Source organism: Apodemus sylvaticus, chromosome 11 (assembly GCF_947179515.1).
Source record: "Apodemus sylvaticus chromosome 11, mApoSyl1.1, whole genome shotgun sequence".
NCBI lineage: Eukaryota > Metazoa > Chordata > Mammalia > Rodentia > Muridae > Apodemus > Apodemus sylvaticus.
In genome coordinates, this window is record NC_067482.1 from 75082358 (window position 1) to 75108423 (window position 26066).

Sequence of the window (26066 nt, forward strand, 5' to 3'; positions counted from 1 at the left end):
TGTCTATCGCTTGGCAAGCCACCATATTTTGAAGGCTGTTTCCTTGTTCAGTCTCCTCTCTGTTAAGTTTTATGGGAATGTTTGGCTAGAAAACTAAAACATGAAAATTAACTTTATTGCTAGCTGACATCCCTAAAAAGATTTTAATGAGATTTAAAAAAAAAAAAAAAAGGTTTCTAGGCTAAGTTTATGGCATGTGCCTTTTTACCCGAGAGGGCGCGATACAGCGCTTGCACTCCCTTCTCCAGGATGTGGCCACCCTACATTTGGTTTAAATTAAAATTCTGCTCAGTTATAAAGGAAAAACTGAGTTGTGTGTGAAGGCAAATACTTTTTCATCCAGGGTTTCTCCTGAATGTGGTCATCGTTGGCCAAACATTATTGGAGTTTTGTTTTGAGTCATTTTAGTAATTTCCACATAAGTACAGCTAACAACTGTTAATATATCAGGCTGTGGAGACATCAGAGGACGAAGTTCCCCACTTGAGTGACTTCCATGGTGGACTGTAAGGTGAGACTCTGGGCTGAAACAAACCCCTTCCGCTTCAAGCCACATTTGGTCATGTTTTATCATAGAAATCCTAAGATAGTTCTACATGCCGTTTTAAGAACTGGCTTGTTTTCTTTGTGTTCAGATCTTTTATTTATTTATTTATTTATTTTTAGATCTATGCATACTCTAATATGCCTTTGCCAAATGTTTAACTGGTAAATTTTTTTCCTTGTTCTGTAGCTGCCACTCTGATGGAGTGATGGCGTCCTTCGCCATACAGAATCGTTCTCCTTTGAATTATCTACAGGAATTAAGTAGCTTGCGAGGGACTGGGGGCAGGAGGAGGAGCTATTCCCCAAAGGGGGAATAGGCTGTAGAGCTATAAAGTGGAACTAGACGAGAAGAATTAAACAGGAAGGGGGAAGGGAGGACCGGGGTAAAGGAGGGATATGGGAGAGCCTTTGGAAAAGCCACTTGGAAACCTACTACTACAGAAGCTCCATGAAATATATAAAAGGAATGTAAATGGAGACACCATAGAGAGACAATGTACCAACTAGACATTTTGTGCCACCAAGTAAAACCCCCATTTGCAGGAATGGGTCACATCTTACTGAGTCATTGGCCGATGGGGTCCCATAGCCACCCCAGTGTTACAGCTATTACCAATGTTATTGGTTCCCTCCACAACCTGATGGTAAGACGCTATTGCTGAAGATACCACGTTCTTAGCCCATCAAACCCAGAGAAACAGAGCTGCTGCCTAACAAGACGCTTCACTGCTACTTTTACTGATTAGTGCTCGCAGTGCTGGGAGGTACTTACGGCACACACTACGGGAGGAGAAAAAAAATAACCATCAACAGAACCCTGCTACAAAACCCTACTGACCCACAACAGCAATTATGCCATATATTATACTATATAATTATATAGTATACAAGATATACCAGTGCAATAGTGGCAGAAATGCTCTGGTCGTAGCCAGATATTCTCTGCCTGACACTAAGGCACACTCCATGAGATGGGACTCAGACCTAACACCACTAATGCGGCTCAGAACCTGAGACTAAATAGGTCCTGGGCGGGGGCAGGAGGGATCCACTACTATTATTCGGATAAAGAAACATAGCAATGAAATGATTCCTAATGACATACCGCTGTACTCAAAGATAAGAGCGCCGCTCAACCCTCGTGAGCGTCTGCTTCTTACGGACATGGTGAGGAGCACAGATCTACCAGGGGACAATGTGTAGACAACAAGAGACTTTGGAGACTCAGTCCTAACCCCTCCCCTCAAGGCTCAGGGATCTACGAGGAAGAGAAGGCAGACAGATTTCAGGAGCCAGAGGTGGTGGGTGACTCCAAGGAAACAGTGTCTCAGACACACATGAACTCACGGGGACTGTGGCAGCACACACGAGACCTGCACACGTTCATAACGACAAAAGCCCAGCGTTGAGAAGGAGAAGCACACAAAGTCCCACCACAGACCAAGACGCTATCTGTGCCAGGTATGGGGGTGCGTGCCTCTCCTCTCAACACTCAGGAGACAGAGGCAGTCAGATCTCTGTGAGTTTGAGACCAGCCTGGTGAGTTCTAGGGCAGCCAAAGATATTCAGAGAGACCCTGTTCCAATATCCATCTCCCCCAAAGAAGCTGTTTGCAACTAATACCTGTTAGAAACATAAAAGTCCACTTCCTCCAGCCGAGAGTCACCAGGCATATCAACCACAGTCTAGGCCCAGCCCTATGTCGGGGATCACTCGCCAACACAAAACTACCCCAGGTGTTTTCATATGGGCTTGTTGTCATTGTTGTTATGGTGTGGTGTTTGTCTTTTTGGGCTTTGTTTTCTTAGTTTTGGTTTTGTTTGAGGGAGAGATAGAAAAGAAACCATTAAGTTGAGTGGGGGGAGGGTCTGGGAGGAGTTGGGGGAGAGGGGGGAAGAAAACAAGAATAGATTACATAAAAGTATTTTTAAAATACTTTTAAATTTTTTTTAAAAGGGGGTTAGATACAGGGAGTGACCTAAGTGTCTGGGTGCATGCTGGCGTGTCACAGCTGGCGAGGATGCACTGTTCAGACTTCCTAGTATCAGGGACTCACGGCTGGTCCCAGCTCTTCTGTGAAGAGTTCCTGCCTACTACCTACTGAATTTAAGGAAAATGTGAGAAATCTACTCACTTAAAAACAAAATCATGAGTCTATCATCATAGTTAATACACATTTGTGTATATGTATATGTATATTTATATATGATACAATATAACATGTATATTTATGTGTGAATGCATATATATATTCACTGTGTGTGTGTGTGTTTATGAAGCCTTTCCAACATAAACAAAAAAGGTATCACTGATTTTCAGGTTGTAAAGGTCTGAGATTGGTAACTGGTCCCTGTTCCTGCTTCTGGATGGCCACATTGTCACTTGGGTGACATATGTGGGGAAAAGCAGCCTCACAGGGATGCGAGGCTGGGAGGGAGGGGCACACACGCACAGCCTCTCAGGTGGCTGTGGACAGTCTTAATGAGTGGCAGTCTCTTAGACTCTCTGTGTCCTGACGTGGAGGCCACCAGCTGACACTGCCCTGGGGATGGGCCTCCACCTGTCACCATCTCCACTATGTGCACCAGTGGTCCCGCTGTGTGATTCTCCACTGTGCACACCAGTAGCCCCACTGTGTGATTTTCCACTCTGCACAATGGTAGCCCCACTGTGTGATTTTCCACTGTGCACACTGGTGGCCCTACTGTGTGATTCTCCACTCTGCACACTGGTGGCCCTACTGTGTGATTCTCCGCTCTGCACACTGGTGGCCCCACTGTGTGATTCTCCGCTCTGCACACTGGTGGCCCCACTGTGTGATTCTCCACTCTGCACACTGGTGACCCTACTGTGTGATTCTCTACTCTGCACACTGGTGACCCTACTGCGTGATTCTCCACTCTGCACACTGGTGACCCTACTGTGTGATTCTCTACTCTGCACACTGGTGACCCTACTGCGTGATTCTCCACTCTGCACACTGGTGACCCTACTGTGTGATTCTCCACTGTGCACACTGGTGGCCCCACTGTGTGATTCTCCACTCTGCACACTGGTGACCCTACTGTGTGATTCTCCACTGTGCACACTGGTGGCCCCACTGTGTGATTCTCCACTCTACACACTGGTGGCCCCACTGTGTGATTCTCTGCTCTGCACACTGGTGACCCTACTGTGTGATTCTCCACTCTGCACACTGGTGACCCTACTGTGTTATTCTCCACTCTGCACACTGGTGACCCTACTGTGTGATTCTCCACTCTACACACTGGTGGCCCCACTGTGTGATTCTCCGCTCTGCACACTGGTGACCCTACTGTGTGATTCTCTGCTCTGCACACTGGTGGCCCTACTGTGTGATTCTCCGCTCTGCACACTGGTGACCCTACTGTGTTATTCTCCGCTCTGCACACTGGTGACCCTACTGTGTGATTCTCCGCTCTGCACACTGGTGACCCTACTGTGTGATTCTCCACTCTGCACACTGGTGACCCTACTGTGTGATTCTCCACTCTACACACTGGTGGCCCCACTGTGTGATTCTCCACTCTGCACACTGGTGGCCCCACTGTGTGATTCTCCACTCTGCACACTGGTGACCCTACTGTGTGATTCTCCGCTCTGCACACTGGTGACCCTACTGTGTGATTCTCCACTCTGCACACTGGTGGCCCTACTGTGTGATTCTCCGCTCTGCACACTGGTGGCCCCACTGTGTGATTCTCCACTCTGCACACTGGTGACCCTACTGTGTGATTCTCTGCTCTGCACACTGGTGACCCTACTGTGTGATTCTCCGCTCTGCACACTGGTGACCCCACTGTGTGATTCTCCACTCTGCACACTGGTGACCCCACTGTGTGATTCTCCACTCTGCACACTGGTGGCCCTACTGTGTGATTCTCCGCTCTGTACACTGGTGGCCCTACTGTGTGATTCTCCACTCTACACACTGGTGGCCCCACTGTGTGATTCTCCGCTCTGCACACTGGTGGCCCCACTGTGTGATTCTCCACTCTGCACACTGGTGACCCTACTGTGTGATTCTCCGCTCTGCACACTGGTGACCCTACTGTGTGATTCTCCGCTCTGCACACTGGTGACCCCACTGTGTGATTCTCCACTCTGCACACTGGTGACCCCACTGTGTGATTCTCCACTCTGCACACTGGTGGCCCTACTGTGTGATTCTCCGCTCTGTACACTGGTGGCCCTACTGTGTGATTCTCCACTCTACACACTGGTGGCCCCACTGTGTGATTCTCCACTCTGCACACTGGTGACCCTACTGTGTGATTCTCTGCTCTGTACACTGGTGGCCCTACTGTGTGATTCTCCACTCTGCACACTGGTGACCCTACTGTGTTATTCTCCGCTCTGCACACTGGTGACCCTACTGTGTGATTCTCCACTCTGCACACTGGTGACCCTACTGTGTGATTCTCCACTCTGCACACTGGTGACCCTACTGTGTGATTCTCCGCTCTGCACACTGGTGACCCCACTGTGTGATTCTCCACTCTGCACACTGGTGACCCTACTGTGTGATTCTCCGCTCTGCACACTGGTGACCCTACTGTGTGATTCTTCACTCTGCACACTGGTGGCCCCACTGTGTGATTCTCCACTCTGCACACTGGTGACCCTACTGTGTGATTCTCCGCTCTGCACACTGGTGACCCTACTGTGTGATTCTCCACTCTGCACACTGGTGGCCCCACTGTGTGATTCTCCACTCTGCACACTGGTGGCCCTACTGTGTGATTCTCCGCTCTGCACACTGGTGGCCCCACTCTGTGATTCTCCACTCTGCACACTGGTGACCCTACTGTGTGATTCTCCACTCTGCACACTGGTGACCCTACTGTGTGATTCTCCGCTCTGCACACTGGTGACCCTACTGTGTGATTCTCCACTCTGCACACTGGTGGCCCCACTCTGTGATTCGGCCACTTTACCATCAGAAGGGAGCCATTGAGCTGGGGAGCCACTGCGTGCACAGCACGGGTACAAATGAGGAAGCCACCTTCTGAGTAAGCCTCCCCTCACTGGCTCAGAATCTGCTAATTGCTTGGGGCAATGGGTGCATTCTGAAGTAACGTGTGTCTGAAAGGCCCAAAGTCTATCAGTTCCCCTTTTTTCTTGAGATGTGGCCTCATGTATTCCAGGAGAGTCTTGAACTCCTTATGCAGCCAAAGATGACCTTGAACGTCAGCTCTTCCTGCCTCCATCTCCCACAGGCTTAAATTGGAGACATGCACCAGTCTATGTGGTGCTGGGGAGTGAAGGCAGGGCCTTAGGCACGCTTAGGCCAGTATTACACCCACTAAGCGACACCCCAGCCCACTGATTCTCTTTCAAGGTAAAAGCTAGGAGGCTAGGAATGGCCGCCAGGTGCACAGGCAACCACTGCCTAGACCGCCTCCTTGTGCCTGACGTGTGGCTCTGCACCCCAGGGCCATGTGGGCTCACTGTGGCCACTGGGGTTCCCTAGCCCAAGGCCACCCCAAATATAGTCAGCATTCCCTGCTTCCACTGTGTGTAAAAGAGCACATCAGGGGCACAGTGCCTTGGAGAGGCCTGCTGACCACTGCAGCCTATGGGCAGCCGTCTGTCAAAGCAGTGAGAAAGGAGAACACATCTCAGGTGGCCATGGAAAGAACGTTCCCCTTGTAGAACAGTCGATGATGCTGAATGCCCATGTGGGCTGTGGCCCCCACGGGATCTGCTGCCACAAACCCCATGATTTCTGGGCTTGAGAAGCATCCTAGCTCAAAAATACACCTTTGCCCAAAGAATTGTCACAACTTAAATTTAGAAAGTGCTGCACAGACAGCTTTTGAGATCACGAGCCTTGTTTCAGCAGCATACAGAATCTTCTCTGCTTTCTAGAAGACCCTTGTCACGAGTGGGTGGGGGACAACAGCTGCCCACAGGACAAAATCAGGACTACAGCTCATTGGTGTAAATGGCCATGATCCCTTATATGTAGTCTCTGGCTACAAGGGCAGAGCTAAGCAGATGTAGCAGCGACCATCGGGCCCATGAAGCCAGTACAACCATCTTCAGACAAGTTTGTCAAGGCCACTCTAGAAAATCCCAGAGGGCTGAAATAACCAACATCAGGGTCCTCAGGGCCAGCACCCCACCAAGGAAAAGTCCGTGGGTGTGCTTCTGGTCTGTGTGGTCACCGAGCACCGACTGTCAACCTGAAGAGGAGGAATGTGGCTAAGGTCGAGCCTTCCGCAGGTCGAGCGTGAGTCTTACCAGAAGGTCTGCTTGGCTGTCTGAATGACGTTTGCTGACATCTCCACGTCTATATAGTCGTAGTGCAGGGCTCCCGGGTCCGTGGAGGACCCTGTCTCAGCCAGCAAGATGCCTATCCACCTGCCCATGTCTTCAGAAGATGACGCCTGCCACGGGGAAGAGAGACAGAGGCACGTGACAGGAGGAGAAGGAGAATGTGGAGGCCCGTGTGTGGATGGGAAAGGCGCCAGACTCATCGTCTGAGTGAGAGGATTCGCTCAGTGTTCACACTAGGCTGGAGCCACCAGGCTGCCTCCCCGTTTCCTGGGAGAGGGCACCAGGATGGAAGAGTAATTACGTTAACAAACCGTGCTAAGGGCCTAGCCTGGAGAGCGTGCGAGTGCTCTACCCCGTGAGGTTCTAACCCAGCCTGTGCTGCGGCCGCTGTGGTATGTGACGACAAGCTTAGTTCTCTTATCTGGATACTATTTTCAAAAACCAAGAAGGCAACTTCTCTTCAAGTCCACTGCATCTCTACAGGTGTGACACTTTTTTGATGTTTTGACTAGCTCTGGGTATACTGTTTTTAAGACATCTGAAGGTGCCAGACCTTGTAGCCTCTTTAATATTTTTCTCAGACTACATTTAAAATTATCCTTATTTAAATTTTAAACCATCCTTGTTAAGTGTTTTTATAGGCAGGTAAGAGGCCAAGAGGAAAAAATCGACTTGGCTGCTTGCTGTCAGATGAGCTGAGAGCACCCCAGACGGGACGAGTCATGCGTTACTGCATGGCAGTCACTAGGGGGCAGTCATCCTCCTGGTCCCTGAAACTATCTGGGCCAGTGACTTCTATAGGGACAAGGTAAGGTTCCCGTTAAACCAAAAATAAATCGAACAAAAACCTATTGTGCAAACAGTTTTGGAAATCAGCACCCACATGCTGAAATTCAAGGTCTTGCGGACTGCTTGCCTGGACCCCTTGAGCCTGGTCAGAGCCCCATGCCACAGCACAGCCGTTTAGGATTGGGCTGTGCACCGGTGGACAGCAAGCAGGTCAGCCACTGACCCGAGCAGAACATAGCCTCACTTCTGCTGACCTCATGCCACCAACTCACTGACATGTGCCCTGAAAAACACAGTTCTTCATGTCTGTGAATGTATGATGTGTGTGTATATCTTAATCATAAGGATAAAGGGGGAAAGGGAAAAAATAGGTCTGGATTAATGGCAAGTAGAAAAGAAAAGATGTAAAAGAAAAGTAGAGTAGAAAAGATGGAAGAGTGGTGAGCTATCCTGTAAAGCAGCAGAGAAGACAATAAGGGGACGAGTGCAGCCATGGGCTTGCCGCTCACTGACCCTACCACAGGGGGGGGTCAGGGGCCCTAAAATGTAGGGAGCCTTCCAAAGGACAAGTGAAGGAAACAGTCGCCAGGTGCCTCAGTAGCCTATGCTTAGAAGTATTTTAATGGAGAGTTTCCCCCACAAGTCATTGCCTGCCTGGGAACTTTGAAAAAGTGACACGTTATTTAGAGCTAGGCTTTAACTGTGACGAGCAAAGTTGACGTGCATGATGCTCTGGGAAGCCTGTATCATCCCTGATTCTCCAAGGGAGGGAAGGGGCTAGATCAAAATCAGTCCCCCCAGGGAGCTCGGTCTCCTCCAGAGGACCCAATCACGGTGTTGACAGAACCTGTGGACACCTCTCTGGCCACAGCCCCAGGGAATCCCGTACCTCTAGGACAGCCACCTCCTGTCCATTCCGAAGCAGCCGGAAGGTCAACGGGTGCTTAGAATCCAAGCCCGGAATCACCTCGCAGCCACGGAGAGGGATGGAGACGATGTGGGTCTTCAGGTCCGCCCTGTCCTTATGGAGAACAAGTTTGCTGTCCTTCACTCTGCACCAGCGCTCCCGCCAGCGGCTGTTGGAGAGCACATTCAGGTAGCCTGCAGGGGGAGGAAGCCACAGCTCAGACTCCTGAGGAGGCCGAGTCCCTGTCTGTGGTCTTCTACAGACCAGGGAAGTGTCATGCATGAAATACACACTCACACCCAGGCTTTATGTGTTCATAGAGAGAGAAGTCGTTATTACGCAGCTAGCTTCCAGCGGGAGCTGGAGGCTCTTCCCAGGACAGAACCCATGTCACAGGGTAAGGGCCAGCTTCAGCTCCTTGGTGTCTACATGGGAACCTGGAACGCACCGTGAGACAGGGACAGTGCATGTGGGGTGGCTAGGAGGGGCGACAGCTGCCTGCACATAATGGAAGAGAAATCACATGCAAAACGACGCAGCTGCAAAGGCTGTAAGCAGAGCAGGGAAGACAGTATCTGAAGATGAAAACTGCAGGAAGTGGGAGGCCCAGGGAGTGGTAAACTCCCCAGCGCTGGATGCGGTCCAGCAAGTGACGGAGCGTGGCTGGTATGAGCTCCCCACCCACAGCCCCGAGGCCTCCTCCTGGTCGCTATGTTCCAACCCTGCTTGTGGAAGCGAGGGCTTCATCTCCTGGAGAGACGAACCCAGACGAAAGCCGCAGTTCTGGGTCTGTGTGCTGATGTTTCTGGTGTGTCTGACATGATAGTGTATCTTAAGTGCATCACTGGCATGATACGGTATTCAGTGTGGTGTGACAGAAACACAGGGACAGAGGGAAATCCTCAAACCCGGGAAATCTGGGGCTATCATAAACACGAGACGAGAATTTCTAGAAATTTTTTGAGGCATCAAGTGGACGTTCCATGGTGACGATGGCAACTGCGGCAGTTGTCCTACTATGGCCCCCAACTGTCCCACTGTGCACACACCACCTCTCAGAGATTAAGAAAGGATTAGACAGGGAAAAGGGGGCCAGCGGGTGAAAAGAAGGACAGTAGAGAATTCTGGGTGTAGCTCGGCCTCTCTCAGTTCTTGCACACACACACACACACACACACACACACACACGCATCACATGCTCAGCACCCATGCACACACATGCACTCACACACTCAGCATCCACACAAACGTTTGTACTTCTCTGATGAATATTTTTAAAGATATTGCACAGTGACTACCCACGTACTCAAAATCTGAGTCCTCATCTGGCTAAGGGTCTCCTGTACCCACACACTCTAAAGTGCATCTCTTGCTGAAGAAAGACTGTCATTTGCCACGCACGCTGGGCAAAGCATCTTTGAAGTCACAGACACAGAGACAGAAGCCTATGAGCTCCAGAGCAGGGTACTCACTGCTCTCTTCTGTTCTAGCAGCTTTTAAACATTTTTCTCCAAGGGTCATCTAAGAAGAAGGCACCTTCAGATGCGGGGTGCCCTACCAGAGGCCACAGCCAGACCTGATGCCTATGTGAAATCAGAGACAGATATGGAGGATCATTCCCAGTCCAGCTTCTGGCTTCACTTGAGAATTGGCAGTTAAATATTATTATTATTATTATTATTATTATTATTATTATTATTTGGTTTTTCAAGACAGGGTTTCTCTGTGTAGCCCTGGCTGTCCTAGAACTCACTCTGTAGACCAGGCTGGCCTTGAACTCAGAAATCCGACTGCCTCTGCCTCCTAAGTGCTGGGATTAAAGGCGTGTGCCACCACGGCTTTTAATGTATAGGTGGAACTGTTCTGGTTTATTATTGTTTTAAAAGAAAGAAGGAAAGGCCTGCTTTAAAATGCAGTCAGACTGACATCTTACTAGAACTGTTCTGAATGTCAGCTACAACAATCAATCATGCCGAGAGCCAAACGCTGGACTTCTGAGTAGATGTCACCTGTATCAACAGAGCCTAAGTGCTTTCCAAGCACAAGCCCACAAACAGGATGGCAGGAAGCCCTCAAGTAACTTGATACACTCTGCAGACAAGGATCGCACGCGCATGGCTTATTTAACTGCTGTTAAAAAGACACTCTCGATGGGGAGTGGAGGCCCATGCCTGTGATCCCAGCATGCCGCAAGAAGGGTCAAAGACATCATAAGTTCAAGGCCAAACTGGGCTACATAATAAGAGCCTGTCTCAATAACAACAAAAATCAGAAACAACAACAACAAAATAAAAGACCAAAACAACTAACCAGTGTGGTAGCACATATATTTTCAGTACTCAGGAAGTTGGATGCAGAACATGAGCTCAAGATGAATCTGCATGACACATAAAGACCCTGCCTTTAAAAACAAAAAAAGTTCTGAACTCTAGGGCATATGGGCTTCTTGGAGCGGCCAGACAGGGAAAAGATGTGTCCTGTGTGGGTCTGCTGAGCTGTCTGCGGCTGCGCCTGGGCAAGGATTAGCGATCTAGAGGCACAAGACCCTCCAGTGACTGCTCTGCAGCGAGTCTCAGACACCAGGCTGGGCAGCACAGCAGCCTGGACAGCACAGACGGCAGCCAGGCTCCTGCTCCTCGGTCGACATGGAGTCTGCCCACAGTCACCAGGTGCCGCAGCTTCCCGACATTTCAGCCATAGCAAAATGACTGCATGGGACAGGTCCTGCCTTAATTTAGAGCATGACTTCATGGGACATTACCATATTTTAATACATTCTTGGGATTTAAGTTTCAGAGAGAGAGGGAAAGGGAGAGGGAGAGGGAGAGGGAGAGGGAGAGGGAGAGGGAGAGGGAGAGGGAGAGGGAGAGGGAGAGGGAGAGGGAGAGGGAGAGGGAGAGGGAGAGGGAGAGGGAGAGAGAGAAGCAGGAAACTCAGACATGTCCGCAGCTGTGTTTGTCAACAGGCCTCACTTTCTCAAGAAGTGGATCCCAAGTTTTCATTTTCTTGGGGAGTAAGGCCAGGCAGAGAATGGCAGACCTCCCCAGGCAGGGACCAAATCATCAAAGGGTGGGTCCCAGTCTTGTACCAACAGCGCCTTGCTAAGGGGACCTGCCAGATCTTCCAGCTGAAGTACACATCCACCACCAGAGGGCGCCAGAGTACAGCCAGGACCTTTAGGCCTGGCCCTGGACTGGCTTGGAAGCTTGGGGAACCACTGGATAAGGGGTTTGTTTGATTTTTCCATTGGTTTTTATTTTTTCTATTTTTTTATAATCCCACTTATATTGTAGTAATATGCTAATGTATCTCAAAAATTGGCTAATTTCAGTTTACTATTTTGAGATTCCACTCCAAGTTCTACAGAAAGAAAAGCAAGAATAAACAAGAGCTCGTTCAAATTCTAAAGTTACCAGGCCTCAGAGTCAACAGTTCTCACCCGGGCCTGGGCAGGGCTGCTGTGCAGATGTTTCCTTAACTTTAAAGCATGGCAGGTGAAGAACAGACAGTGGCAGTATCACAGGAGCTCAGCCCCTGCCTGGTTCACACTCCCCCCCCCCCCCCCCACGCTCACAGAAACCAAAGAACTGTTGGAGCCAGTATCCCAGACAAGCAGCCTGAATGCCAAAAGCAACTAGTGACCTTGCCACTAGTCTCTGTTAGATGCTCTGGGCCCTGCACTGGGTGATGGGGACACTGTAGAGCAGTGTCATAACCTAGCAACGCAGTGAGGCCTGGACAAGTCTGAGCTCCCAGGCGGGTAGCAAGAGAAGGCCTTTACCCTTGCACCCAGGATGGTGTGACTAGTGTAAGGCCACCTGTGTGGGGTAGAGGGAGGAGTAGGCAGGAGAAGGGCTGGAGGGAGGGTGCATTTCCAGGTCTCACAGCTTTGCTTATAGAGCAACAAGAATTCTGAGACTTTATCAGCCCATGGAAGGCCAGATAAAAGCCACCTTGGGTTTGGAGTCTTGGTGTGTCCCTTGGTTGGGTTCATTACCTGGACGGCCTCAGACAAGCTGCCCAGATCAGCACTAATGGATCCCTCAAAGGCCTCTCAGGAGAACGAAGATGGCCCCCAGGGCCTGCCCAGCCCACGAGGCCCTGCAAGAGCACCCCAGGAAACCACAGCACCCCTAGCATAACCAGACAGCAGTGCACAGACATGTACCAAGCTCAGCTGAGGAATTCCAGGGAGACGTCTCTGCCTGCCCAGCTGCTCGGCCCTTCCGGCCCATCAGCTTAGCGCTGTCTCCCAGCAGCTGCAGGGGCTCAGCTCAGCGGGGCCAGTCCCCCAGGCCTGAGTCCAGCTCCCTGCTTCTGCTGAGAGCCCTGCAGCTGCTCTGAAGGGCTGAAAAACGGCCATTGTTCCCCATTCCCCTAGAGACACTCACCCTCACCTCTGCTCTGGCCGAGAGCTGTGTGACAGCTTTAGAGTTGTGTGGACAGAGGGCATTGTCTCGGTAGAAGCCAACTGTGCCCAGCAAAGCCTCAGGCCCCAGCGCTCAGGATCACCCAAGCTCTCAAGAAAATGACTAGCGTGGGGACGAGCCCTGCGCGACAGTGACAGCCAACAGAGCCGTGTGTGGGAAGGCCTGCAAGACTGTGCTCTTCTGAGGAGGAGGTGACATGACTTACAGGGTGTCAGAGAGTACTGGGGAGGTGGAGTCACCGGCTTGCAAGAGTGGGGGTCACCAGTTCTGCCTCCAGTGAGGCCTGAGACTCATGGCTTCTCTGAGCATCAGTGAGAGGAGGACCCAGACTGTGGCCTCTGACCTGCCTGCCATGTTACTATGTAACCATCCCTCCTAAAAGCATTTCTACCTGTAGCCTTTAATCCCAGTGCTCAGGAGACAAAGGCAGACAGATGGGGGTGAGTTCAGGGCCTCCTGCCTGGTATATATGGTGATACCTTGCCACAAAAAATTAATTTCTATTTTCTCTAACCTAGAGCAGTTGAAAAAGAAAAAACCAGAAGAAACTCGCCTTAAGTCCTGACTGCTGTCATCACAAGGGCTGATGACAAAGGTAGGGAGAAAGACTATGTCCCCATGAGCTCCAGGAAGAGGGAGGCTGGCCAGGAGCAGTGTGGCAGTGTCCCCAGACTCTCCCCCACCACAGCTTTGTCCAGCTGGCTTGCTGCAGCCAAGCTCTCTCCTCATGGAAAGGAAGATGACGTGGAAACCTTCATTACCAGCTGACCGGATTCTGTCCTGTCCCCACAACCATGTGATGATAAACGGTCCAGGGATCCGGGATGCTCCTAGCTCCTGGGACCTATGTATGCTGATTCTTTCCTGACTCCGCACCCACGGGAAAGAGGGGATTGTAAACAGAGTGATTCGGAAGGAATTGTGTGTTCACACTGATGAGAAGCAGAGTCTGAACAGTAATACACAGGGCGATCACAGCCTATTTCTGGTCTTGTTTTGTCCTAGTAGAGGTCTTGCTATGTAACCTAGATGGTTAGTACTCAGTACATAGCCCAGGCTAGCCTGGGCTAGCCCAGGCTGGTCTTATTGGCAGCAACCCTCTATGTTTCTGCCTCCTTGGAATTAGGATTCCAGGTATGTACCCCCATACCAGGCTCCATTCTTGATTTTTTTTTTAAGGAAAGAAAGGGCCTGGAGGTACGACACTAGCCTAGAATATCTCTAGTACCATAAAACAAAACAAAATCAAAAGGTAAACACTTCGCGCTTATGAAGTTTTCCTCCTTGAAAGAGCTATGAAATTCTCCTAAGTGTAATCGGGACTGTTACTGTATGCTGTCGATCCCACACTTGTGGACACTGTACCCAATAGCCTGACCACAGACTAACTTAGGTGTCACGATAGCTTCCATGACAGCAGCTTTCCCCATGGTGGGCATAGCTGGGTGTTACATATGCAGTCCCCTGCTTCATTTCCCTGTTTGGTTCCTCTCTTTAGCCCCTACCCTAAAAATCCTGGTGGGAAAGACTGGCTTAGTGACTGCTTTAGACCATATGTTTTACCCAATCTCTGACAAAATAGCATCACACACACACATACACACACACACACACACACCCATGCACTGGCAGGGTTGAGGGGGGGAGACAGAAACAGAGAGACAGAGACAGAGACAGACAGACAGACAGAAGACAGCACTATGACCATGAGATGGCTTCACAGCTGCCTGCAACGTAAGTCCGAGGTGTGAACCGACTGAGACTCAGTTCTACAGCTTGGGCCTGTTTGGTGCCTGTGTCTGAACCAGGAAACACGGAAGTAAACTCAGGGAAGGTGTCATCATTAGACAGAAAACATTAGTTTTTACCTTGAAAACACCATGGAAGAGCATCACAAGCCCCTGGAGAGTCTTCTATTACTAAAAGCTGAAACTGCTCTCCACAACTCAGACAGCCCCAGAGCACGCCCAGGGAGAGTACTAACACACAGCTGGGCCTTACCACAGGTGGGCACATCCTCCTCTGCTGATGACGTCTGCTCATCTGTGGATGGCTTCTTCTTTCCCAGACCGATGATCTTGGTAATTTTCTTCCCAGTGACCTTGGACACAGTCCCCTTGGCCTCTGACTTGGAGGGTTTTTTCCTCTTCGCTGTCAACACAAAAGTGTGTCTTAACTATTCGTGTTAAGTGGAAAAGTCACAGCACTGATCACCAAGCATTTCCTCCTCTCCAAACTGCCACTCATCGTGCACATGAGCACCTGTGATGAGTCAGCTGGGGGTCCAGGTGCTGGGGTGCACCTGTGATGAGTCAGCTGGGGGTGCAGGTGCTGGGGTGCACCTGTGATGAGCCACCTGGGGGTCCAGGTGCTGGGGTGCACCTGTGATGAGCCACCTGGGGGTCCAGGTGCTGGGGTGCACCTGTGATGAGCCAGCTGGGGGTCCAGGTGCTGGGGTACACCTGTGATGAGCCACCTGGGGGTCCAGGTGCTGGGGTGCACCTGTGATGAGTCAGCTGGGGGTGCAGGTGCTGGGGTGCACCTGTGATGAGCCACCTGGGGGTCCAGGTGCTGGGGTGCACCTGTGATGAGCCACCTGGGGGTCCAGGTGCTGGGGTGCACCTGTGATGAGCCACCTGGGGGTCCAGGTGCTGGGGTCACAGAAGGATATGGCTATACTCAGAAAGCCTGTACTGCAGAGAGGATCAGGTATGAACACATGTGCATCCAGGCACAAGAGCATTATCATGTGTGTTATATGTGACATACTCATGGCAACAAACGATGGTGAAACCCATGAGGAGATAGATACAAGTTACTTGGAGAACAGGTGAATGGTCACACAGAGCCTGCCCAGGGCAGACTTAGGGGTGACTGCTCAGACATAAAGAATGAGTTCTGCCTGTCTCACAGGTAGCAACTCCCAGGTAAGAAGATAAGTTGACCCAAATCATCTGTGTGTCAAGATGGAGGGGCCCTAGGAACCAAGGGGAGCTGGTACCACTGCCGCAGCAGCCTGGCTGACAAGGGGCGGATCCTTAAGAAAGGAAGAGGAATGTGGGTCCTCGTTGGGGGGGGTCTCTCCTGCCCATTTTGGACACTATGCTGAGCTTTCCTGTGTAGAGCTCTCAGACCAGAAACGACCTTTCAATCCATCATCAGGACAGGACATTGCCAGGATAGTGATAGCTGGGAATGAACTGTCAACATATAAATCCAGAAACATTCTGTACAAAAAAGAGCCATTGGCTTCACTTGCACAAACTAGAAGACTTGGAAATCCTGGACTCCCACAGGCAGCACCTTGTCCACTCCAAAGCAACTTCAGGCAAAGGCTAGTCAGCCCATCTCAGTCTCTTAGGAAGGCCACATGCTAGAGGCAGGTGTGAGGCTTCCCCAAGGGTCTCCTCCACTGGAACACGGCCTCTCCGGGGTGCAGTCCTACATCAAGAACCATACTGCATCACCTTGCTCTCTGCTCACCTTTCAACCCTTCGGGACAACCTTTTAGGCAACACACAAACCCCTTTAGAATGCAATGGGCATCCAGGCTCCCTTTCCAGTAACAAACGAACCCAGCTCATCCCGTGAAATCCTTTCAGAGACAGAACACCTAGGGGCGTGGGATAAGTTATAGAATTCCACAACCCCTCCTCTAAACAAACGTGCTCACTCACAAGGGGACCTCCCAACTCTCTCTGGGAAAGAGGAGAAAACAGTCCCCGTTTCTACTTCCACCCTGCCCACCCCCTTAGGTCAGCTGGTGAAATCCTTGCCTCTCCTCTGGTGTAAAGGAAAATAGTGTCTGAGGAAATGGCTGCCCATACCTCAGCTAAGATATGAAGCCATGAAGAACTGGAGGGCAAGCATAAAATTCCCTGCTGAATGTTCCTGTCCTGGCCCCATAATACTGACCCGAGGAGTGATGGTATATTTGGAGACAGGAGTCCTAATAAGGAAGGTTTGAAGTGGAAATGTCTAGTTTCTTTGGAAAGTTAGTGTTGTCAAATGATAGTTTGCTGGGGCACACAGGTGAGAGGATGTCTTGCTAAAGCAAACATGTGAAAGACGGTTTTCCTGAAGCAGACACAGGTGAGAGGATGTTTGGATATAGCAGACACATGAAAGGACCCTTGAGGAAGGAGTAAAGCTATGACCCCACAGGCAGTGGGAGGCGAGCACTGAGCCTTGGTTTGGTTTGCTCCGCCTTGCTATTCTTTACTAAAGACACACATGTGTTTTTGCCTTATATAGCGTTGTTGAGCTCAACTTGGGGGTAACACTGCCGCTGAGAGAAACTCACCAAGAACTGCACATGAGGTTTCTATGGTGCTTGCTGCCTCTGCAGCCTCACCACCTCAGACAGCTTGGCGAGCCTGGCGGCTTCTTCAGGACTGAACTACAGCTGCCTGGTGTCTGCTGGCTGAAAGGGCTGGGCTGCAGCTGCTGGTTCGTGCCTGGTGTCTGCCTGCCTAGAGGACTGGTCTGCAGTTGTTGAATCATATTTGGTGTTTGCTACGGGACTGAACTGCTGCCCAAGAAGATCAAGCTCGCTCCCAAAGAACTATTGGGGAACAGGTTCACTTCCCCCATATCCTAATAACTTTCCTCTTCCACTCCCTCTGCTGGGTTGTGGGCTAGAGAAGAGGTTGAACCCTTATTAAAAGTAGGTTGCAAAACATTCATGCCTACAATGGTTAAATGAGGCCCCATGTCAATGACTGATCCAAAACGTAGCACCCTTTTATAGACTGTGTGTGCACAGAACATGTGAGGACACAGCCAGGAAGAAGGCCCACAAGGAGTAACCCCGCCTGTCACCTCCATTTTGAACCTCTGCCGTGTACACCCCAGCCTTCACCTGTGTCTTTACAGCACAGACATTTTGACTTATCCAAGGTCTGGGTGGGAAGATCCAGCTCTTCCCCCTCCACTAGACTGAAGCCTGGGACCAGAGAGCTGGATTATTTCTCCTTCCGTCCAGTCAAGCCACAGTGGGCAGAGACTGTTGGCTCCATCAGTGGCTCCCCAGGAACCCACAGATGAATGTCACTGCCTCCCATTCCCAGGCAAGCGGGAAGTGAGGTGACCTGAGACACTCTCCACAGGCCCTGCCCCGGGTGACCCTTCCATCAGGCAGCAGGACTTGGTGAGAGCGGGAGTCACAGTCACCATAACTGAAACCAGCTCCTGCCAGCAAAGTGCTGCTGGGCTCCAGCTCCTCAGGCAGGGAATAATCATAGCCTAAGTCATCCTCAGAAGAAAGATCCCTAGGTAGGGATTTGACAGAAAAGCTATCAAGGACCCTCTGAGGCTATTCAGTGGGAAAGGGCCAGGATTTAGCTCATGATTAAATGTAAAAGTCAACAGAGAACTCTTGAGTCAGTGAGGTTATGTGGAAGAACAGTGAAAGGGGTCAAAGGGCACAGATGGCCAAGACTAATGCCCTAGTTATGAAGACACATTTCAGTGTGTAAATGTCACAAACCAAGGCAGCCTACTTTCTCCTACAGAGATGGAAATCAAATGATTTTCTGTTAAGTCTAGGAAGTAAGGGGAGGGAGAGGTGACATCATCAGACCTCTGGTCCAACCCCCCACCCCCACCCCACTGAGGGCTTTGTCTCAAAGCCACACAGCATGGGCTGGGGCAGTGCAGTTTCTACAGTGTAGGATTTCTGTCATCTTTCCGTGCATCTGCTATAGGACTCCCAGTGTCTGTAGTGGGGTTCATCATAAAAAAACAGTGTCAGAAGGCAGAGCTGTAGCCTGACCACTGGCTTCTCCAGTGAGACCATAGCATGGAGGAGCACAGGTTTCCTGTCTGTGACCACCACACACTATCACAAAGGGCCAAGCTAAGGAGAGCTCCACTCGCATCCCTCCACTGCAGAGCAGAGCTCAGTCAGCAGCAAGGACAAGGGTATGAGTCGCTCGGGACGCACCGGAGCAGGAAGCTCCTTTGTGATCTTTGATGAGCAACTCTAATACGCAGAGAGCAGTGTCAGACAAAAGGAAATGTGTGAGCCAGGTCACCTGCTCACTCCCAAACCCACAAAGCTGTTCTCATTAAACAGAGTACAGGAGGGGCTGCAAGGATGGCCTGCTGGCTAAGAGCGGGTACTTCTCTGGAGGATCTGAGTTCAGATCCCAACACTGACGCCCAGTAACTCACTTCTAATTTGAGATCCAAAGCTATATTATGGCCTTTATGGGCATCTGACCACACACTCACACATGAATAATAAATAATTTTCTTGTTAAAGAGCAAACAGGAATTTCCGGGGGGAGGGGGCAGAATCAAAACCTATACAAACATCTAAGAGACACATGACTCCATATTAATGGAATAATCACATAGGTTCCTGGGGCTGGGGGACATTAAGAAAATGGAGCTGTCAACCATGCCTGTCACACCTCAGCAGCGAAACAGTCACCTGGTATGCGGCAACTGTGAGGTTGAGCTTGGAAGGCTGAGGCCGGACAACAAACAGCTTGAATCCATGAGGTTGAGATTGGCCAGGATGGAAAGGCCATCTCACAACAAAAAGAACAAAAAATTAGCCAAAAGGGAAGAAAGGAACCAGGCAGCAAAGCAGGAGCCCGGAGATTGCAGGGTGACCCCCCCTCAGAGCCGAAGTTAAAGATAGCCTCTGGCTCCGAGGTCTTCATTATATATAACATGGCTGGTAGTAGCTCCCAGAGGACAGGACTAAAATTACATTCAGAGCAGACTGTGTTAGAAAACCACAGTGAAGAAAGAGACAGTGTGACCTTCCGGGGTGAACTGTCGCATTGTCTGGCTCCAGAATTCTCAGGGCTGGGACAACTGCTGGTGTAGCACATGATTCATTCCTGGGGAGGGGGCTCATCACACGTGAGCTACCCAGATGAGGGCTCGGGCCCTTAGCTCCACAGAGCTCCAGCTCCCTCCACATACCTGCAAGCCACACTTCAATGCATATTCAGGAGTAAAATGTCCAGCCACATAGACAGGGACAGTCCATAGGAAACACATTTTATAAATAACACACAGGAAGAGTGTGCAGAGCCCCCCTAAAAGCTCAATAACAACTCTATAGAAATTCGGGCAAAGGATCTGAGGAGACATTCTACCAGAGATGCACGGACAGTGAGTGTGGTAAACTGCTCACCCACCGGGGAGCCACAGCCGTACACCACCACATACCTGTGTCATACCAGGTAAAGACTGCAGGCCATCCAGGGGCAAGTGATCCCACGAGAACGGAACCTTGCAACTCCACTTCTGGATAGGTCCCTGGGGAACATGGAGTCACCTGTCCATGCAAAGTCCTAGCCGGGAGTCTAGCCGGGAGTCAGAATGTCCCCAGTCACTGTGTGTCCTGGCACTGGCCAGTGGATGACTAGCAGAGCTCATTTCCACAGGGAAGGCTGCACAACAGCTTGCACACTGCAAATCAAGGTGCACTGAGAGACAGGAAAGAAACTCCCAACAGGCAATGCACCCCAGATCCCAAGTACACTCGGGATACAGCAGCGGCTACCTGGGGTAGTCTGGAGCAGCTGTGACAGAGAGGACAGTGGAGTGACAGGCATGTGTGTATTCTTTCTTTCTCTCTCTCTCTCTCTCTCTCTCTCTCTCTCTCTCTCTCTCTCTCTCTCTCTCTCTCTCTCTCCTCTCCCTCCCTCTTCCCCTTCCCCTCCCCACCTCTTTCTCACTGTGTGTATGTGATTATGGTGATGGTTACTTGCTGTAGAAGTATATTAAAGTTCACAGAACAGTTAAGTCAAAATTGGTGGTGGTGGGGGGTGTTGATTGAATGTCACCTGTCTTTCTATAAAGTCAAATTTGAAATCAAGAGACTTTAGCCCCTGTACATCCATGTTCACAGTGGTTCTGCTATCAATAGCCAAAGGTCAGAAGCAACACAAGTACCACTGGCAGATGAATAGTCAGTAAAGTGCAGTCCATATAATGGAACATTATTCAGTCTTGAAAAGGAAGACTGATATATACTACAATATGGATGACCTTGAAGATATCATACTGGATGAAATGAGCCAGTTGTAAACAGACAAGTACCAAGAATTCTGCTTGCAGGAGGCCCAGGGTGTGGAATCCAGAGAACAGAAAGCAGAAACGTTATTTCGTAGGTATGACGCTTTGCTGGGGCTAAGGAGGGGATGAGGGGCTTGGGTTTCAAGGAAACTAGGTTTTGATTTGTGAAGACAGAAAGTTCCAGATAGATGCAAGTGATAGCTACACAGCACTATATGTATATATTTAATATCTACGGAACACTTTGAAATGGTGGAGGATTATAAATTCTGTGGTATACTTGTTTATGGTTCAGCAATAATTTAAATGCAGCTGGGAAGAAAGGAAGGTTCTGGTCTGTTGCAAACTAAGAGGCCTTACTCGTGTTCTCAGGGACAGAGGGCGGTGGGGTCTGCACAGCTGAAGCACAGAGGTTTCCCACACGTCACACCTAGAACGGCAACCGGCTTTTGGAGTTCAGATATGCTATGTTAGAATCTTACCTTGTTCTTTTCCGTTGCACGTGATGACTCCATTTTCCACAACACCTTCTCCATCGGAGCTGGGCCTCTCTGAAGACAATTTCTACAAGGACACAAGGATCACATTATTCCCACAGTGGTCATGCAGGCCTGGGGAGGTACGGTGAAAAGCGAGACGTTATCTCAAAAGTTAAAGGGCACGTGGGCTAAATGCTCAACCCTACAGACAGCACACCAGCACAGGCCCGCTGTGTGCTGCACGCTGCATCTGATTCCATGTCACAGTACAGATGAGCCAGGCCACCCACTCCTTTAAGGCCCTATCTTCATCCATTGCTGGTGACAACACAAGCCACAGCGTCTGGGATGTGGCTCCTTGGAGCTCAGTCCAAAGCAGGCACTGAAGCCAGTCAGGGCAGAAGTGCAGGGGCGCCCACCGAAGTGCTGTGGTGCTCACAGAGGGTTATTAAACTGGCAATTACGGATGAAAGGACTGAGGTCTACGGTGGCAGACATGAGGGACACCCTTGCTAACCAATACATTGTACACATTTTAAAAGGTCTCAACAATTCCCCGTAAATATGTATAGTTCATATGTATGCACAGAGAAGAAACACCATTAATGAAACAAAGAGCTGGCATCTCCCACCTTCTCCAGTTCTGCCTTGTTCACGGGAGCGCTGGCACCGGGTGGTGGAGAACATTCCGGATCCATGGGCCCGCTGCAGCCACTATAGGCCTCTTTGATTACCTGTGGGAGTGAGACACAGTCTGAGTCTGACCAGAGGCATGGGGATCCAGGTGATGGGTGTAGCCCTGTGTGGGCAGGCAGACGCCTACAGTGTGGCAGGGGAACTTGCGGGACCAACAGCACATACGCATAACTAAAAATTAAAATAAAGAAGAAATCTCTTTCTTAGAAAGGTGATGTCTGACAGATGAAAGCGCTACAAGAATAAAGCATGGTCCTTTCACAGGAAGGCGTCAGCTACCGCACAGCCAGAGGACTGGGCGCTGCGCCAGGATGACACAGGAGCTGTGCGAGCTGAGGACCACAAGACTCTGGCCATGTAGACTGACGACAGAAAGGCTTTTAGGCAGAGGGGACAGCAGTGCAAAGGCCCTGCAGCAGTTTTAGAAGGCAACAGGGTCAGGGGAGCTAAGCCTCTGTGAGCGGCTCAGACCTCTGAGAGGAGCTCCCATGCCTTTTGTGTATAGGACACAGAGACTAAGAACTATCTACCAAGGGGAGCACAGGCCAAACAGCCTCCTCAGTCAGCCAGCTCCTGGATCATGGACTTCCCACCCTTAGAACTGTGGAAGATAAATTTGTGTTTGTGAATGACCCGATGTGATACATCTTGTTATTGCAGCAGTAGCGGACAAAGGCGACATATGTGAGCTGTTGTGGGAGAAGGACATACACAGCAGCAAAAGAAAACCCAGTGTAGGCGCCTCGGGGGAGACTGTGCAGGGACTGAGAGGAGGCAAAGGTGCAATGACAGCCTGTGGCAGGGAGGCTGCAGGGGTGGGGCTGCAGAGGTGGCAGTGGAGGGCCGGTCCTCCCTCCTCCCTCTACCCTCCTCCTTCTTCCCTGTCAGGAGGACCTGCACAAAAGGAAAGGAGCCTCTGCTCCTTTTCTGAGCATAGACAGGAGGTGACTCAGGAAAGCTGGCCACACTGGGGTTTGAGCAAACTCCCGCCTGATTCAGTGAATCAAGGGGACAGGGCACCTGCTGCCAGCTTTGTGACCTTGTAGGAAAGAAACAAATCATCCCAAACCTCCATTTGCTCTCTAGCAAAGGCTGAGACTAAAAAGCCCCATCTTGCAGGACTATGCCCAAGACAGCATCCAACATGGACACCTTTCCAGGTGACAGCCTTGGTGACATCAGCACATTCAGCTGTGAGAGCAGCCTTCCATCTCATGCTGAGAGCTTAGACCATGACCCTGGCCTAGCCACAGAGGCAGCGATTACCAGACTAAGAGTCATGACCCCAGCGAGTCTCCTCAGCTACCCACTGCATGTTCACTGCATTTGTGAGGCTCAGAGGTGTGATGTTCAGAGCACGTGGGGCTGGCTCACAGGTATGACCTCTGCAGTGGGCAGGTGGCTCTTTTAGAAAACCCTCCTTCTGTGCCCTCAGCTGCACTGGGACTCAAACCCAGATGCCTGGGCAACAGAAACACCAGCGACCCGTCTGCACAGTGGCAGGTGGGCCGCGCTCCACAACTGGCCGCGGCCCTGTCACTGCACCGGCGCTGGGATCTGACCCGGCAATCCCAGGACTGGGGTCTGCTCGCAGACACTTTGCCACTCAGCTTTGCCAAGAGGCAGTCGTGATGCCCACACTTGAAATGGGAAGAAAATGGAAGAAACTGAGGTGAGGATCCTCCTGTGACTTCTGAGGTAAAGCCTGTGAGGGACACTCCACCCGGGGACCTTGCCTATCCCTGGGGAAGGAAGGGGATAGACAAGCTTCCTTCATGCCTCTACAAGGTCCCTAGCTCCCTTTTCAGGTTCCCCTTCCTTCTCCTGCCCCAAGCAGTGACGAAATCTTGAAGTGACAGGCATATTTACATTAAGAACAAGGCTATCAGGGGAACAGGGAGGAGGGCAACATTTGGGAGGTAAGTAAATACATACATACATACATGCATACATACATACATACACACACACATAGGAACAGGACTAACCTTTCTCTGGGGAAGAAATATTGGGAGAGGAAGGTTCTGAGCGCCTGTGGTTCGAGTCCAGCTCTCCCCTCACTGCCTGAGCAAGGCTGAGCTTCTTACAAAACCTTGCACTCTTTAGCTAAACTCCACAAAGCAACACCCAATACCACTGAGAAAGGCCGTGGTGGGCACCCCTGTGGTGGGCAGTCGAGGAGCACCCCAGCCCGCCCTTCTCCTATACCAGGCCTCTGGTAACCTCAGCTTGTAATTGTAACTTTAACTAAAAGAAAATTGGCTGCAATTACACAAACAACTGTGAACTTGATGAGTTCTTCATTCTTACCAAAGCCTGCACTGCAAACAGTGGCTGCAAAGTGCAGTCTGGGGAGCTCTGCTGGCTTCCTTCCTCTTCGTTTTCCCCTGCCCGTGGGAAAAGTGTGTGGTAGAACGGCTTCACTCGTGCCTACCAGTCCTGGTGGAGGCAGGTGCTGTGTGTGTGTGTGTTTGTGTCTGCCTCTCAGTGTGACTCTGTGTATGTGTGTTTGTCTGTGTGGCCCTGTGTGTATCTATGAGTGTCTCTGGCTGTCCCAGAACTCAGGACCTCACTATGCAGACAGAGCTGGCCTGGAACTCACAGAGATGTGTGTGTGCCTTCCTCTGCCTCCCAAGTGCAGGGTGCGTGGCATCACGGGTGTGTGCCACTATGCCCAGCAGCAACACCTTCTGAAGGTCTTATGACACAGGAAAATAAGCAGTGAGGACAAGCTGGCCTTGAGATTATCTATAACTAGTTTTTAATGGAACCAATAAAAACAGAGAAAGAAAAGAGACACCACTAAGTAAAAGCCATGTGGCAAAGCCCTCTGCGCCGATGTCACAAATCACAAAAGCATAGAGAAGAAGGGCAGCGGGTACATGCACACTTCAACCTTTCTTCCCAGACCAGGCCAAGCTTTCTGGAGGAAGACGATGCCATCAGAGCTGGCCATGACAACCTCTTCCCAAGCTCCCACGAGTCTGCCTCACACCCTCGGAACCCTCAGGGGACCGTACTCCCTTCTCTCCCTTCTCTGATGTCTCATTTCTCTCACCTAGAACTCCGCTCCCTTGGGGAGCAGAGCCATGTGTTGTACAGGGCTGGAGTATGCGTGAGGCAACCCGGAGAGACCCAGACATCCACCTGGGGTAGGCCAAGGGCACAGAAAGCATCTTGGCATTGTGAGACTTGTCTTTCCCTGTCCGGACCACAGAGAAGGCGCCCTGCAGGATGGTGAGCCCGGGGGTCTTGCTCCCACAGGGGTCTCGCCTGTGGAAGAAATCAGGCTGCCTTGTTCACTGTCTCCTGCGTCTCCCAAAGGCACCTGCAGGATCCATTCCAAAATGACACAGGAAGGCCCTGCCACCCAAGGTGTATGTCTATGTAAAGTCTAGTGTGAGAAGGTCAAAGTGCACTTGAAAGAATGACATTCGAATTGAAAACTCGCGACTCCTCCACACAACCCAATACTTTGTGGCATTTTTGTTTGCTTTTAACTCAAGCCCTCCACCCCAGAAACACAATCTCTGCACATTTTTAAGGAAACCTGATCACGCTGCTTCTGGGAATGCTGACTCTTGTCTTGTGTTTGACCTCTGCACAGAGGCTCATGTCGGCAGCCTCTGTACACACATGGACATTCATGCGGATAGACACATGCATGCACACATAGACACGGGCTTCGGGCAAGGGCTGTGGCTGGCGGATATAACAGGCAAACAAGACACACTTGGTAGCTACTTTGGACAGAAGGGTGACCAGCACTGCATGCTGGTCAAATGCTGTCTTGCGTATATCCTGCTTTGCAAGTCCAAGTGAGTTCTAACTGAAGGATTATTTTTTGATTGTTCTATTAAAACTATTTCTAAATGT

At 50.6% G+C, this 26066-nt stretch overlaps 1 protein-coding gene across 2 annotated transcripts in view; it reads right to left on the reverse strand.

Annotated features, from left to right (window-relative positions):
* Afap1 (actin filament associated protein 1) overlaps positions 1-26066 on the reverse strand; it is a 111232-nt gene that overhangs the window by 21434 nt on the left and 63732 nt on the right. For both annotated transcript variants that reach the window (XM_052198755.1, XM_052198756.1), the window contains 5 exons: positions 22127-22228; positions 21498-21579; positions 14977-15126; positions 8528-8739; positions 6814-6959 (listed from right to left, as the gene is read on the reverse strand). In XM_052198755.1, coding sequence (XP_052054715.1) covers positions 6814-6959; positions 8528-8739; positions 14977-15126; positions 21498-21579; positions 22127-22228 — 692 coding nt within the window. The remainder of the gene's footprint in view (positions 1-6813; positions 6960-8527; positions 8740-14976; positions 15127-21497; positions 21580-22126; positions 22229-26066) is intronic.